At 34.4% G+C, this 17,034-nt stretch overlaps 1 protein-coding gene across 1 annotated transcript; it reads right to left on the bottom strand.

Annotated features, from left to right (window-relative positions):
• Nucleotides 1-13,625: 13,625 nt before the first annotated feature.
• On the bottom strand, nt 13,626-15,456 carry LOC127087640 (probable WRKY transcription factor 40). Its single transcript, XM_051028558.1, has 4 exons — nt 15,167-15,456; nt 14,839-14,901; nt 14,392-14,739; nt 13,626-14,292 (listed from the first exon to the last, which is right to left on the bottom strand). Exons 1-4 carry the CDS (start codon nt 15,239-15,241, stop codon nt 13,828-13,830), a joined length of 951 nt encoding a protein of 316 aa, XP_050884515.1. The 5' UTR covers nt 15,242-15,456; the 3' UTR covers nt 13,626-13,827.
• Nucleotides 15,457-17,034: the final 1,578 nt, after the last annotated feature.

The raw sequence follows: 17,034 nt of genomic DNA, 5'->3' as shown, positions 1-17,034 counted from the left end.
AATCGAGAGTTGGGGTGATGTACATCACCCCTGTACCACTCAATTCCATTCTAGATCTCTGTATTGAGAGAAATCAGAAGTGGAAATTTTGTGGTGTTCATATGAACTTCATGATTATCAAAAATTGAAAGCATAACAATGTTGCCTCTATGCAGAGGACTTCAGATCACACAACAACAAAGAAAATAGAGCACCATACAAGCTGATTCGAAGCAAATAACAATTGAAGTAAACCTTTTATTTGCAAGGCTTTGAGTCACAATCTTTGGATGCTTTTGCTTACAGTAGACACTATGGATCAAGGAGAGAGGGTTTAGGAACTTTGAGATCTGAAGATTGATCAATGAAATCAAAATTCAGATCTGAAAAATTTGAAGAAAAATGAATTAGTTCCTTTAGTGATGGCTAGGATTTCAGTTAGCAGCAATTGGGGCGCCTTATGGTTGAAGAAATGAAGAGCATAAGCATGGTATTTATAGGAGAAAGCATCTGATATGCATGATCAAAATTGCTTGCATGAATGGAAAGGGCCTCCATGCATGGGCCTGTACAGGCGCATGGAGGGCCCAATTCCAACTGGAAATGAAGGTTGGTGCATGATGAAAGCAAAATGGACATGCAGATTGGACTGTATTGTCGCATCCGCGAAAAACAACCGGCGGGCTAAAACAAAACAAACAGAGCCGCCACCGTGCGTTATTTATCCCAAAAGAGGGAAAGGAAACGCTCGAAGTAAACCTGGAAAAGACATGGTCTCGCGACCAAAGACCCTTCGTTACCTCGGATGTGAAACAGAGGTAAGACATCTTTTTTAAAAGAGGAAAAAAGGTATTTTTTGTTATAATGGTAATGAAATTTTTCTTCTTCTTAGAAATTGTTTTGATATTCCCGCAAATAACATAAGAACGATAAAAGAGCATTATTGTTGGGGATATTTTGTTCCGCATATTCAAGGAATTCAAGAACTCATTTCTAATACAATAAACATAATCTATCACTTTTCATCCAACTACGATCAATAATAAATTCTGAGATTTAGATTAAAAGTTTGTATAATCATTTAACAATACAGCAACACAATAAGAATGGAACAATATCAATATCACTCAATCACAACATTATATATCTTTCTCAACGACATCAAATAAATCTCAATATCACTTAATCACAACAACACTGATGTTACACACACATCATACTAGTATGATTATATGCTGCATACACATATATACAATAACACTCTCACATATGCTTGCAACTACCTACATTCCTCAATATACTAGAGGTTCACGAAAGGGTGAAAAACACAAGAAATGTGGGGTTTGAATTGGGTTTTACAAAACAAAAGCTTTTGCCAACTCAATAACACCACTTAAATGTTAATAACAAAGAGATAAAAACACAAGTGTTTTTATCCTGGTTCACTTGAAACTCAAAGCTACTCCAGTCCATCCACCAAGGTGATTTTTCCTTATACACAAGGACTTAATCCAATATAGTCAATTAATTACAATAATAACAAAGAATAACCTTCTCTGTCTTCTCAAGGATCCGACTATATCCTAGTCTCCTTAAGGAATCACAAATAACATTTTTCCTTGTCATCTTAAGAATCTAAATATACCATAGTCTCCTTAAGGAATCAAACAAACAGTTTGAATAATATTTTATGTGTTACAAGTTGCTTTTACACAAGCAAATTTTACACAAATGATAAATAAATACTTAAAGAAAAATTGTATATAAAAATAATAGCTTTTCAAATATAAACTTTTTCAAGTTTTGCAGCTCTTCAATATTCTTCTATATTGTGTTTTCTTCAAGTCTCTAGGTCCTACTTATATGGCATAAGAAGAACACCATTGGAGGGTAAAATGGGGAAATCAAATACAACGGTTGTACAATGTTGGATATTGAAAGGAGTGATACTGCATATTGTCCTTTCCCTACAAATTTAGTGGCAGGTGTGATGTATAATACTGTCCTTGCCCATGATATTAGATAGTGAAAAGAATATTTGATTTGTACTATGTACTATTTGATCACTTACCCATTTGATCTTATCTCCAAGTTCATTAGCTTCTGATGAAAGTTGATGAAATATGAAATGAAGAAACATAAAGATGGATTCATAAACTTCAGAATCTTAGGTCATAACCTTGACAGCATCAGGAGTCTGGCTTGAGGTCTTCAGTATCTTCAGACTCTTCAGTCAGAACCTTGATAACCTCAACATCTGGCTTAAGATCTTTAGAATCTTCAGCTAAGTAACACAACTTCAGAAGCTTTCCATTCTTCAGAAGCTTTATGATTAGAGTCACGTCCAGAAGCACGAACTGAGAGAACGTTGCAGCAACAACATAACGTCTCCTCAGAAGCTTCTTAGGAGTGAATCAACATAGAAGCAGAAAGATCATTGCAACAACAACTTTGAACATCTTTCAGAACTTCTCATGACTGACTCAGAAGTAGAATTAAAACACAATGTTCAGAAACTGATGACGTTGCACGTCATATACTCCGAATCATAACTGGCTATTAAAGCTACACAATAACAAACCATTAGGGTACCAAAATTATTCTCCAACAATTACAACATTGTTATCATCAAAACTCAAGGTATAGATGCAGAACCAAATCTTATTCTAACAGTTCATACACACACTATTTACTAATATGGTTTTGTTATTGATTTTCATTCACAACAATATAACATTTATAACACAAAAACTTAAAACTCAACATGAATAATGATAAAGGTGATAAAATAGAGAACATACCGTAAATTGAAAAAGAGGAAGAGACCAAGAAGAGGAACAAAAAAGCAGATTTTTGTAGTTTGGGTATTCCAATAAATAAATGAATGAATCAGATGTCAAAACCCGTCTAGTTCCAATAACATGGAAACCCTTTGGTTTCTGAATAAGATCCCAAACATCATTCAAGGTGAATTGATTTAGTTCCTCTTGCATAGCCATAATCCATTCATTATCCAGAAGAGAGTTTCATCAATAGATGTTGTCTTTACCAGAGATGCCAAACCCAGAAGAGTCTCTTCAGAAGGTTTGAATGAAGATCTAGTTCTGATTTGTGCATCTTTATCTCCTGAAATCAATTCTTCAAAATGATAAGTTCTTGGTATACTCTTCTTATGATGAGTTGGACTAGTGACAACATTTGATTGAGTCGCTTCTGAGTCTTTTGCTTCAAATTCTTTAGCTTTGCCTTCTGAGTCTTTTTTTTCAGTATCATTATCCTTGGATTCTGAAAGATTGATCTTCAAATTTGCAAAGATTGACTTTTTCAGGTTCAAGCTTATCATTGAATCTAACATGAATTAATTCTTCAACAATTCGTGTTTCAATGTTAAAGATTCCATAACCTTTAGAGTGTTCAGTGCTTTATAATTAAACTTGCCAAGATTCTCTTTAGTGTTCAACATAAAACACTCACAGCTAAAAGGATAAAAATAAGAAATGTTGGGATTTTTGTTCTTCCACAATTCATAGGGAGTCTTACCCATAATAGGTATAATAGAAATCATGTTGTGAATATAACACGTTATGTTAACTGCTTCTTCCTAGAAATGCTTAGCCATATTAGTTTCTTGGATCATGATGCGGGTCATTTCTTTCAAAGTTCTATTCTTCCTTTCTACAACTCCATTTTGTTGTGGAGTTCTAGGACAAGAGAAATAATGGGAAATACCATTTGAGTAAAAAATATTTTCAAAATATTTATTTTCAAATTCTCCACCATGATCACTTCTGACTTTGACTATTTTGCAATTCATTTATGTTTGCACTAGTGAGCATAAAGTAGAGAACACAGAATACGACTCATCCTTGTGTTTCAAGAACTTTACCCATGTCCATCGACTATAGTCATCAACGATGACCAATCCATACTTCTTTCCATAGATAGAGGAAGTTTTCACTGGTCCAAACAAATCAATGTGCATAAGTTTTAACGGTATAGAGGTGGAAACAACAGTTTTCGCTTTGAAAGATGTTTTAGAAAACATTCCTTTCTGACATGATTCACAAAGAGCATATGAAGCGAACTTCGGGTTGGGTAAGCCTCTGACTAATCCAAGCTTATTTAGCTGAGAAATCCTTCTCATGCTAACATGGACCAAACATTTGTGCTATACCCATTGTTCCTCGTTAATAGACGTTAAGCACTTAAGATTTTGATCCTAAAGATCAGAAGTATGATTTTATAAATGTTGTTCTTTCTTTTTCCATTAAAAAGGATTGTATCATCTTTCTGACTAACAACCTTACAAGACTTTTGATTAAAAATGATATCATAACCATTGTCACTAAGTTGACTAATAGATAATAAGTTATGCATCAAACCATCGACTAAAAGAACATTAGAAATAGAAGGAAGTTTATTGTTACCAATGGTTCCGGAGCCAATGATCTTTCCTTTCTGGTTTCCTTCGAAACCAACAAAGCCATCAGGCTTAAGTTCAAAATATTAGAACATAAACCTTATGCCCGACATATGTCGCGAGCATCCACTATCCAGGTACCATGACTGGTGTTTCAACTGAGATACTAAGGATGTCTCTTCAAAATCGAAGTCTGATTTTGATTCCGTCAACACCTTGTCTTCTGGTTTTCAAATCCTTCTAGATCAGATATAGTTTCCATCAATGCAACATTGACTTATTCTTCGTCAGAATCTTCTTCTTCAAATTTTGAGTCATCTCATGTAATCATCAACCCCTTCTTGCCTTTAGAAAAATTCTTCTTAGGCCTTCTGTCCTTTTTCATATTAGGACATTCATTTTGTAATTTCCTGACTCCTTGCACTCAAAACAACTAACTTCTTTTTCAGAACCTTGCTTCTTTTGTCCAGACGAAGAATCAGAACGACCAACAACCCTTCTGTCTCCTATGAACTTCCCTGGCCCATTTTTCCTATATTTCCAGAGTCTGGTGATCTTCTTAGAAATCAAAGACAAGTCATCATCATCATCTCAGTCTTCATCATAACCTTCTGATTCTTCCCTATCTTGATATGCTTTTGTCTTCTTAGGCTTGGACTTTAGCGCAAAAGATTTACCTCGCTTATGAGGTTCAACTTCCTCAAGCTCAATCTCGTGGCTTCTTAAAGACACTACGCCAAAAACTGGAATAGACAGCGCCCCTTAGAGGGCGCTTTATTACAAAAGCGCACTCTAAAGTGAAGAGAAAAAATAAGGAGCATACTATTGGAATAGACAACGCACTTTAGAGGGCGCTTTTGTAACAAAGCGCACTCTAAAGTGAAGCGAAAAAATAATGAGGAAATGGAGGGACACCAATAGAGGACGCTTTATTGAAAGCGCCCTCTAAGGGTAACCTTAGAGGGCGCTTTTAAAAAAGCGCTCTCTATGTCCATGTACATTTCCAGTTTATAAGGCGCTTTTGGAAAGCCTTAGAGAGCGCTTTTAGAAGCGCCCTCTTAGGCCCCCTTTAGAGGGCGCTTTTGTAACAAAGCGCCCTCTAAAGTGAAGCAAAAAAAAAAATAATGAGGAAATGGAGGGACAACAATAGAGGGCGCTTTAGTGAAAGCTCCCTCTAAGGTTACCCTTAGAGGGCGCTTTTAAAAAAGCACTCTCTAAGTCCATGTACATTTCCAGTTTAGAAGGCGCTTTTGGAAAGCCTTAGAGAGCGCTTTCAGAAGCGCCCTCTTAGGCCCCCTTTAGAGGGCGCTTTTTTTACAAAAGCGCCCTCTAAGGTCCCCTTTAGTAAACATTAAAATTATAACATATACTGCATGTCTCTTTATTTTCCCTCTCTATAAGCTATTTCGTTTACGTAACTGGGTTTTCTCTCTACTGCGATTACTCTCTACTGCGATTACTCTCGTCCTCCGTTCGTTCTCCCTCCCTCACCGTCATCGTCACCGTCGCCTTTTTCTGCTGCTGCGTTCACGTTCACTGAGTTATCTGCGTCCACCGTCACTGTTCACTTTCTTCTCCATCGTTACCGTCACCTTGAAGGTATTTCTCTTCTCCATCGTTACCGTTCACTTTTTTCATGTGTTTGATTAGGGCATTTTCTTAACTTAGTTTTACATTTTGTGCATTATGTTGATTAATGTTGTTTAGGGCAAACTGAGTTTTTTATTTCTGATTGAAAACTGATATCATTTGAAGTGTGTTTGATCTTGTGCTTGGAAGTTTGATGATTATGGATGCAAGTTTGTTCATGTTCCAAACACCATAAGTTTGCATTGGTCTTTTGCATGCAGTAGGTGTGTGTGAGTTTGTATTCAATAATGATAAAAAAAAAGAGTTTAGATTGTTGTAACATGAGAGAAATGGAAGGTATATGAATGTGTTTTTTGTGTAGCTTCACGAATATGGTCATTGTCTTACTTGGGTCTTATTGAATCATTTCTATATTACAGATAAAATGGCTAACCAAGACGATACCCATGACGCGAATGGATCACGTAACAATGTTGAAAAAGAAATCAAACGAGGATTGACTGTTATGAAGTCAATCATTCGTGCAAGAGACAAGGGTGTAAAATTTGAAGTACATTGGAGTGCTGAATACCAACTAATTGAGCCTAACGGTTCAATGTTGGCAAGTTACATTGGTTTCCTTGTTCGACAACATATTCCGATTACATGTGATAATTGGAGAAGTCCGGACTTGAAGGTTGGCAAAGAAAAAATATGGTCCGAGATACAAGTACTTACCATATATTGTTATATGTTTTTTTTGTTGACTATTTGTTGACCATATATTGTTATAATATTACTTTATAATAACACACTCCATGTGTATGTTTTTTAGAGATCCTTTCACATCGATGAAAGCCGGCAAAAATATTGTATTCAATTGGCCGGAAAAAGACTCCGAGGATTTCGATCCTTTTTGTCCAACAAATTTCTCAAGGATGAGGAAGGAAAATTTGTTGAAGGAAAATTTGTTGAAGCAGAACGGCCAATGAAGTATGCCGAGATTATTTCAGCCGATGAATGGGATAACTTTGTCGCCAAACGAAGAAACAAAAAATTCCATGTAATGTCTATTAATTATGGTATTATACAATTGTTAAGTTACTTGGTTCTAATATGCCTTAAACTTTTTTATCCAGGAAATAAGCGACAAAAATCGGAAAAGGGCATCAAAACCCGCGTATCCGTACAAAAAAGGGCGTACGGGATATGCACGGTTACAACAAAGAATTGTGAGTATATTCAAATGCTATGAGCTTATACATTGTCACAATATGTTATAATTGATGATCTTATAATCTAATTCAATGTGTAGCTAGCCGAGGAGAAAAGTGACGCAACATCTCTTCCGGAGCACGTATTATGGAAGGCTGCTCGGGTTGGGAAGGATGGGGCTGTCGTTGAAGCGGTCCAAAATGTTTATGACGAATGTGTAAGTATATGTAACATTATTTCTTTAATTATATCGAAAATTTTGTTAGACATATAATTCATTTTTAATCTCCTCTAATAATATTTCAGGAGACTTTATCCCAAACCTTACCTTCAACCGAGGTCCAGGATTGCAGGAGCGTACTTAGTCGAGTACTAAATGTTCCTGAGTATTCCGGTCGTGTGAGGGGTAAGGGTTTTGGTGTGACTCCGTCGTCATTTTATAAAAAACCAAAAACAAAAAATCCTACCAACAAAGAGGTGATGGAGACCTTGGCGGAGTTAAGGGCACAAGTACTCCAACTGCAAAACGAGAATGCAAGGCATAGAGAGGAAAGGTGCGCTTCCGAGGCAAAAGATACTAGTGACCGAGCTAGTATCAATTGTCAACCAAAATTTCCCGAGGTAATTATATATGTTATTATGAAATTAAAATAGCACTTTTTTACTTGACACATATACACGTTAACAATAACATTTATTATTGGTTTAGGGCATTTCACCTTGTCAGCTGTATCTATCGTCACCAACTTATCGCATGGTTGGCAAGGGAAAAGTGCACAACACTTCGGGTGAATTACTTCACCATAATCCCCTCCCGGTGGGATATATGAAAGTTTCGGTTGACCTTGTATTAGATACCGACGCGCTTCTACCATTACCTGACGTTGTTTCAGAGACAACGTTGATGCGAGAAGCAGTCGGATCCTTTGTTGGATGGCCGTCAGATCTAATTTTCCCAGATGCCGAGGTATATATGTTCTAAATGATTATGAATATTTAGTATTCACATTTCAATTCAGCTACAATTATGATATTTAATCAATCCTAATTACATGGTAATGTTAGACTCCTACAAGACCCACGCATAAAGCTGGTAAAGGGATTTCAAGACGCATCGAGTCGGTTGCATCTCAAAAAGAGGTACAAATATATATACCCATTGAATTATATACGCAACGATTCTGTTGCATCACAAAAAGTCATGATTTAATTTATATGAATTTTTAGGTTCCCGGTCGAAAGTTGAAAAAAGCTGGTAACGATATTCCTCCAACGACGTCCGGGACAAAATCTCAAATTATGATGCGTCTTGAGAAAATGGTGGAAGAGTCCGATATTATACACGGCGCCATCCGTAGTGTAGATTTTGATGAAGGTGTTTTCGGATTTGCTCATTCCGAAATAATTGCAAAGGAGGACATGCAACAACTTTTTGAACACGAAGAATTGGGCATCGCTGTCATTCATACATACATATGGTACTCCGATCAATCTATTATTTACTTAGTTGAACAATTTATTTACACATTTCAATGAGTAGTCTAATGTTTATTATGTTTCTATTTAAGGTATATGTATGTAACATTGATGCGGGGAACTGAATTGTGTAACCGATTCAATTTTATTGCTGCTTCCCGTATCAACACAACGCTTATAATGAAAAATCCAACATCCGTAAAGAATGAACTAGTCGATAGATTCATGGCGGCCGGCGATAATACTACACCCAGTTTGTATTTTTTACCGTTTAATTCTGGCAACGGGTTAGATTTTCTTTCTAATAATTTCATTCTAATCTATGTATATCTTTTACGTAGAAAATTTTCATGCATCTAAATTTTTGTTTTATTTTATAGTGGTCACTGGGTGTTGGTTGCTATGGATCTTTCGAGACTAATTGTATATTATCTCGATTCGTTATCGGGTGATTGGAGTAAATATCCGAGTATGAAGAAGACGGTTGACGCGTAAGTGAAATTCCCCTAAATATTCGTGTGTATTTGTATATTTAATTATGTCTGTTAGATTGATCTCAATATACGTTTTTATTTTGTTAGGGCAATACTAAAATTTAGATCGAAAAAGAATTACCGCAATAGGAAGGACATTACCTGGGTCAGAGTTCAGGTATATATTAAGTATCTTATTTTTGCTTATAATAGTGTTTGTTTTTTTGCTTATAATAGTGTTTGTAAGAAATTAACTATATATATATTGTTTGTTTTTCTGTGTAGTGTCCTCAGCAAAATAATTCGGTCGATTGCGGATTTTTTGTATTGAGATTTATGAGAGATATCATTGAGTTGAATCGTATAGACATCCCAAAAATGGTATGGAATAATAACTTAGGGTTTATTTTAATATTATCGGATATTTCATCTAATTTGTTACTAAATCATGAATATGTTTTATTCTCTTAATTGTAGTACTTTGAGGAATACAAATCTTACTCAAGAGCTCATTTGGATGAAATGAAGGATGAATTGTGTCAATTCATTGTTGATCAAAGAATCATATAGCTAGGTTGTATATTGTTGTACATATATGTATGGAATGTTGTTGTTGTATGCTGTTGTTGTATATTGTTGTTGTACTTTTACTAAATCATGAATATGTTGTTGTATATTGTTGATCAAAGAATCATATATTAATGTTGTATATATGGAGGATTAATGTTGTATATAAATGGATTCATGTTGTATATATCAATGGATTAATGGTGTATAACATTGGATTAAAGGATGAAATCAATATGAAATTTACACTTTTGCAGCATGCGAACAGGTTACCAATTAAATATCCACTGTTTTTCAAACAAATTTTTTTAAAATAACTAACACTTTAGAGGGAGCTTTCTGTAGGAAGCGCCCTCTAAACACTTTACATTGACAACTTTAGAGGGCGCTTTGTCCAGAAAGCGCCCTCTAAACACTTTACGTTGACAACTTTAGAGGGCGCTTTTTCCTGAAAGCGCCCTCTAAACACTTTACGTTGACAACTTTAGAGGGCGCTTTTTCCAGAAAGCGCCCTCTAAGGTGTCCCTTTATGGACCACTCCAGAGGGCGCTTTTTTCTGAAAGCGCACTATAATGTGGCCCTTAAAGGGCCACTTTAGACAGCGCTTTCTCCAGGAAAACAAAGCGCTGTCTTTACCTATGCCAGCGCCACTTTAGAGGGCGCTTAAAAGCGCTGTTATAGGCCAAAATAAGCGCCCTCTTTTCCCTTATTTGGCGTAGTGAGAACTAACAAGTTCTTCAAGACTAATATTGTTAAGATCCTTTGCCAGCTTCAAAGAAGTTACCATAAATCTCAATTTTTGAGGGAAACTTCTGATTATCTTCTTGACATTATCAAATATAGAGTATCCTTTGTCCAGAACTTTCAGTCCTGCAACAAGCATCTGAAACATTGAGAACATAGTCTCAATTGTTTCATCATTCTCCATTTTGAATGCCTCGTACTTTTGGATTAAGGCTAATGTTTTTGTCTCCTTTACTTGAGCATTCCCCTCATGAGTCATCCTCAGAGAGTCGAAAATGGATTTGGCAGAATCTATGTTTATTATCTGCTCATACTCAGTATAAGAGATAACATTTAGCAGTATAGTTATGGCCTTGTGATGATTTTTGAAATCATTTTTCTGTTGACCAGTCACATCACTTCTTGCTATATCATTTCATTCAGCATTAATTGGGTGAACATAGCCATCGACTACAAGATCCCAGAGATCAACATCGTAACCAAGAAAGAAAATTTCTATTTTATCTTTCCAAGAATCAAATTTCTCACCATCAAATATTTGTGATTTTGCACTGTAGTGGTCTTTCTCATTGTTGTTAACAACGTTAGCAGCGACCATTATTTCTCACACAAAACTGGATCGGTACTGAACACTATGAAATGTTGATAAATTTTTTATCACAATAAAAACTGGAGCTCTGATACCAATTGAAGGTGTGAAGAACACAAGAAATTGGAGTTTGAATTGGGTTTTATAAAACAAATTTTTTTACCAACTCAAGAACACCACTTAAATGTTAATAACAAAGAGATAAAAGCACAAGTATTTTTATCCTGGTTCGCTTGAAACTCAAAGCTACTCGAGTCCATCCGCCAAGGTGATTTTTCATTATACACAAGGACTTAATCCATTATAATCAACTGATTATAATAATCACAAAGAATAACATTCTTTGTCTTCTCAAGGATCCGACTATACCCTTGTCTCCTTAAGCACTCAGAAAGAACAACTTTCTTCGTCTTCTTAAGAATCTGACTATACCTTAGTCTCCTTAAAGAATCAAACAAACACTTTGAAGAATATTTTGTGTGTTACAAGTTGCTTCTACACAAGCAAATTTTACACAAATGATAAACAAATACTTAAAGAAAAAACTATATAGAAAAATGATAGCTTTTCAAATATAAACTTTTTCAAGTTTTACAGCGCTTCAATATTCTTCTATATTGTGTTTTCTTCAAGTCTCTAAGTCCTACTTATATAGCATAAGAAGAAGACTGTTGGAGGGCAAAATAGGAAAACCAAATAGAGCGGTTGTACACTGTTGGATGGTAAAAGGAGTGATACTGCATACTGTCATTCACCCACAAATTCAGTGACAAATGTTGTGTATAGTATCGTTCTTGCTCATGATATCAGGTAGTGGAAAAAATTATTTGTACTATGTACTATTTGATTACGTACCCATTTTGTCTTATCTCCAAGTTCATTGGCTTCTGATGAAAGTTGGTGAAACATGAAATGAAGAAACATAAAGCTGGATTCAGAAACTTCAGAATCTTAGGTCAGAACCTTGACATCGTCAGTAGTATGGCTTGAGATCTTCAGTATCTTCAGTCAGAACCTTGATAACCTTAACGTCTGACTTGAGATCTTTAGAATCTTCAATCAAGTAACACAACTTCAGAAGCTTGCCATTCTTCAGAAGCTTTATGATCAGAGCCATGTCCAGAAGCACAAATTAAGAGAACGTTCCAGCAGCAACATAACGTCTCCTCAGAAACTTCTTAGGAGTGAATCAGCACAGAAGCAGAAAGATCATTGCAGCAACAACTTTGAACATCTTTCAGAATTTCTCATGATTGACGCAAAAGCGGAATTGGAACATAATATTCAGAAACTGGTGACGTTGCATGTCATATCTCAGAATCAGAACTGCCTGTTAAAACTATACAATAACAAATCATTAGGGTACCAAAATTATTCTCACACAAATACAACATTGTTATCATTAAAACTCAAGGTATAAATGAATAACCAAATCTTGTTCTAATAGTTCATACACACACTACTTACTAATATAGTTTTGTTATCGATTTTCATTCACAATAATATAACATTTAACAACACAAAAATCTAAAACTCAACATGAATAGTGATAAAGGTGATGAAATAGAGAACATACCGTAAATTGAAGAAATGGAAGAGACCAAGAAGAGGATTAACAAAACAGATTCTTGTAGTTTGGACATTCTAAGAAATGAATGAGATGTGATGAAGATTGAACGTTTCAAAAATGATCAAGATGATGAAGTTTGGACTCGATTTCATCTATTTCATTATTGCTATCGCTTTCTTTTGTTCTTTGATATGACACTTGTGTTATGAAGGAATTAAAGTAAACCTGATATGTTTTATTTTTAAAGAAAAACATTTCACCACGGTTATAAAGACCAACCGTAGTTAAATATTTAATTTTAATGAACATATAACCACGATTGACAATAACAACCGCGATGAAATGCTTTTTAATTTTTATATAACTATAGAAATTAAGGAACACATCTTTTTTTGTATAGAAAAAAGAAAAAAAAAATATTAGTGTTGAAATTTAAAACATGTATACCTTAACATATCACCACGATTATTACTCTGAACCATAATTATGTCTTTTAATAAATTAAAATAAAAATCAGACGTCTAAATAACAACTATTACGTTAGTTATTTGAATAGCCGAGGGAACGAACATCTTACATTAAGTATATTTTATAGTAGTGAATTTTGCCCGACATTTACGATTTTTTTAAAACATGATATGTGGTCATGGATTGGACAATTTCTGAGTTTAATCTATATGACTAGAATGGGGACTAGGTCTCTCTAGAGGTATTATTTTATCTTATGTGCCATTCTGTTGTCTATGTTTTGGGTCAAGTAAGTACTACAATAGCTACTTGATCTAATCATCAAGGTAACAATGCTGAATTAGTTTAACAATATTGAGTTGAACACCTCATCATGAAGTGCTTCATTAATACTTTCTACCTACTATTTGGAAAAATTCAAGGTTATAATAGTAAAAATTAGGAGTTGTAGACATTCTTATCAGTTAGGTTTATCAAAAGAAAATCTTGGTCACAAGAACAAATCTGAAAAGGTTAGGTTTATCCAAAATTACCAAACTAAATGCAAAATTACCATAACCAAAATGCTGCATTTCACTAAAATTGCATATGAAGTCAGTATTCTAATTAGTTCTTTACATTGCTTGATGCAGAAGAACAGTAAAGACTGATTCAGAATCATAATCAACTGGACATGCTTTTCCTTTCCTACTTAATGGATCAAAATGAGAAATTCTCTATGCTCTATTTACATATAAAACGATCCTATGCTATGTTCTTAATTCTGGTGCAACATTTGTCCCGATATAGCAGCTGCAAGTGCTGCTCTAAACTTAACATCCTTGGTCAACGAAGAAGCCATTTGTTCCACCAAAATCTGAGGTATTTCCATTTTGGAATCACTATTTATCATCCTATTCTTATAAGAAGAATCATTGCTACACTTTGTCTTTTTTGTCCAATCAAGTGTAACTGTACTTGGTGCAGCAGCAGAAGAAGGTGCTACTGAATTCATCTGATTCCTACAACGGTTGTTTGTTGGCTCCATCTGAGAAGGATGAGGATGATTGTGTTCTCCTTCATATGTTGCAACTGTAACCGATGGATCATCCACACTTCTTTGCACTTTCTTCTTCACTGCGCAGCTTGGAGCAAATGAACATTTGAAATAGGCTCTTGGTGAAGGGTTATCTCTTGTCACCTTTTGTCCGTATTTTCTCCATTGATATCCATCTTTCACAATCTGAATATTTATTATCACAAAAAATGTCAAACAATCACTCACAAGAGCAGACAGACACAAATGAATATGCAAATAATTGAAGAAGAGAGTTAATCTTACAAGGCTTGAATCAGAAGCTTCTGTTTTGAAATAAACTCTTGAAACTTTAGCCTTAATGCAAGTTTCTAATTCTCTCGGTTTCTTGCATGATTGATCTTCATCACTTGAACTACTCTCAGAGTTGTTTCCATTAACTCCTATTAGATTGTTGTTACTAGTGCTTATTTCATCAGATTTTCTTTTCTTTGATGAACTTATAACCTCTTTAGTTTCAGGATTCTTCTTCATATATTCCATCAAGTTGTTTCTCAATGTGTTGTAATTCTCACACATCTCTGTCAACATTCCTGTTAACTTCTTGTTTTCAGCACTCACTCGTTTCAGCTCCTCCACCAAAGCACCACTTGACTGAAATATTCACATCAATATTCATGCAACTTTATTAGTATGTAAAAACAATTTACATTTTGATAAAGGAACACACAGGATTTGGCTCAACCAACTAACCTCTTCTTTTGGAGAAGAGCTCCTCATCCCTAATGAGAAAAAATTGTTTTCCATTCCATTTATCTGAAAATATAACACAAGAAAATAATTATTAATTACTCGATGAGAATTGTTTTCACATAAATCAAGATCAAGTTCTTTCATAGTTTTAAACTCCGTTATCTTATCATAGTTTTAAACTGTAGTCTGCAACTACATCAGCAATATTAGGTATTATCATAGTTTTAAACTGCGGTCTGCAACTGCATCGTCATCAGTAGTAGTATTTGTCTACGTAGTGTAACTGCAACAATAGTTTAGAACTTATGTATGGTATATATATACTTACAGGAGCTTCTAGATGAGGCCTTTGAGGGTTAATATTGAGATCCAAGGAAGTGTTAATCCATGGTGAATAATCCATGCTTGTTTGTTGAGAGATGAAAAGAGAGGAAGAATTGGATGAAGTGTTTGTAGTGAAGGGATTGAGAGAAGAATAGATGTGTTATATAATAGAAGAGGCGGCCTAGAGAAGACTGGAGAAGACTTAGTAACAGACAGTTGGTGGTGGGAAGAAGAGAAGTTGAATAAGGAAGCTGTGTGGAAACAAGAAACTTTGGAAAAAGACACATGGAAATTATGTTGTCTTGCATATTATTATTATATCCTTATTATGTAGTGGCAGTGTTTGACTAGTGTTTTAGTCTAGACCAAAGACTAGATAAGAACAACGTGTTTTTAATTTTCATACTAATAAATTTCACGTTACTTTGTCGTCTTCTAATTCATCATCAAATATCTCTAACGATGGAATTTTTCTTTATACACCAAAATCACAATAACTACGAAAAAGTTTCATCCACAATGGCTTTTGATTTTGAATTAGGAATACAATGATAGAGGGAATATATAATACTAAGATTTGAAGTATGGATATTTCATTTTAGATAAAGTATCGGTACCGGATATATATCTGGTACCGGTACTCGTACGGTAAGCGAAGAGTATGTACCGAAACCGTATCAAAATTTTTATTTTTCGTTTAAGTTGGTACACATTTGGTATCACGTAACCAATTTTTTTTTTAATTCGGATGGTATAATTTGGGTTTTTTCTTAAGTAAAAATTAGATTAATTATTCTATTTAGAAATAAAAAAATTCTTTTACAACCAAGTTTTTTTATCATCTATGGAAAGAAATTGAAGCACTAGATTTATTGACTTATTAAAAAGGAATAGATTCAATTCAAAGAGGGTTGAAGATTTAGTTTTTGTTCATACAAATCTATGTCTTCTCATATTAAAGTTTATAATGTTGGAGCAACAAAAATGTGGGATATTTATGGAGATAAATGAGATATATTTGATATAGTTGATATTTTTGAAGTTGTTAGTCTTTCTCTCGATAAACCTGAACTAGAAGTCGTTCTTTGTAGTGATATTGGAGAGGAAAATATTGATATTCAGCCATGATTTCATGATTTATGGATACTTTTTAAGTGTGATTTATTTATGTTATTGCACAAATATTAATTTTTTTAAAGCAAATGGTTTTGTAATTTTAATATTTTGTTGTTATTTAAACAATATAACTCCTTTGTTATTTTTATAATTGTATTTAAAAAAATTATATTAACGTACCCGTACCTTAGTTTTTTTAAATTGTCGTACTCCGTACCAGCACCCGGTAGTACATATGCAACGCATTACTAAGCCATAATACCCCTTAAACCTCCGCACCCCATTTAATCTATCTATAATAATCTCCATAATATGAGTCATATTCAACAATATTTATAATAATCTTCACAGTATAAGTCATACTCAACAAAAGTCATAATAATATTCACAATGAGTTATATTCAACAATCTTCATATTAGAAAATCTCAATTCTATGAAGATTTTTTGCAAGACGGGTCACATTCTGATAATTGAGAAGGTACATCTTCTGCTTAACACTGAGAAACGTGTAGTCTAAGTAATGCCTGAACTTGTCACTAATAAGTGATTTGGTCAACACACTAGTTGTATTCTATGAAGTATGATTTTTTTTCAAGTAATATATGTTCAGATGCAAGTAACTATCCGATCTTGTGATATCTCACATCAATATGATTGGTTCTAACATGATACACCTGGATGTTTTTCAAATAAATGACGTTCTAGCTATCACAATGCAACTAAACCCCACATTGCACAACACTCAATTCTCTCAC

This window comes from Lathyrus oleraceus, chromosome 5 (assembly GCF_024323335.1).
Source record: "Lathyrus oleraceus cultivar Zhongwan6 chromosome 5, CAAS_Psat_ZW6_1.0, whole genome shotgun sequence".
Taxonomy (NCBI): Eukaryota; Viridiplantae; Streptophyta; class Magnoliopsida; order Fabales; family Fabaceae; genus Lathyrus; species Lathyrus oleraceus.
Note: the sequence above shows the minus strand (reverse complement) of the source record. Positions and strands in the feature narration are given on the sequence as shown.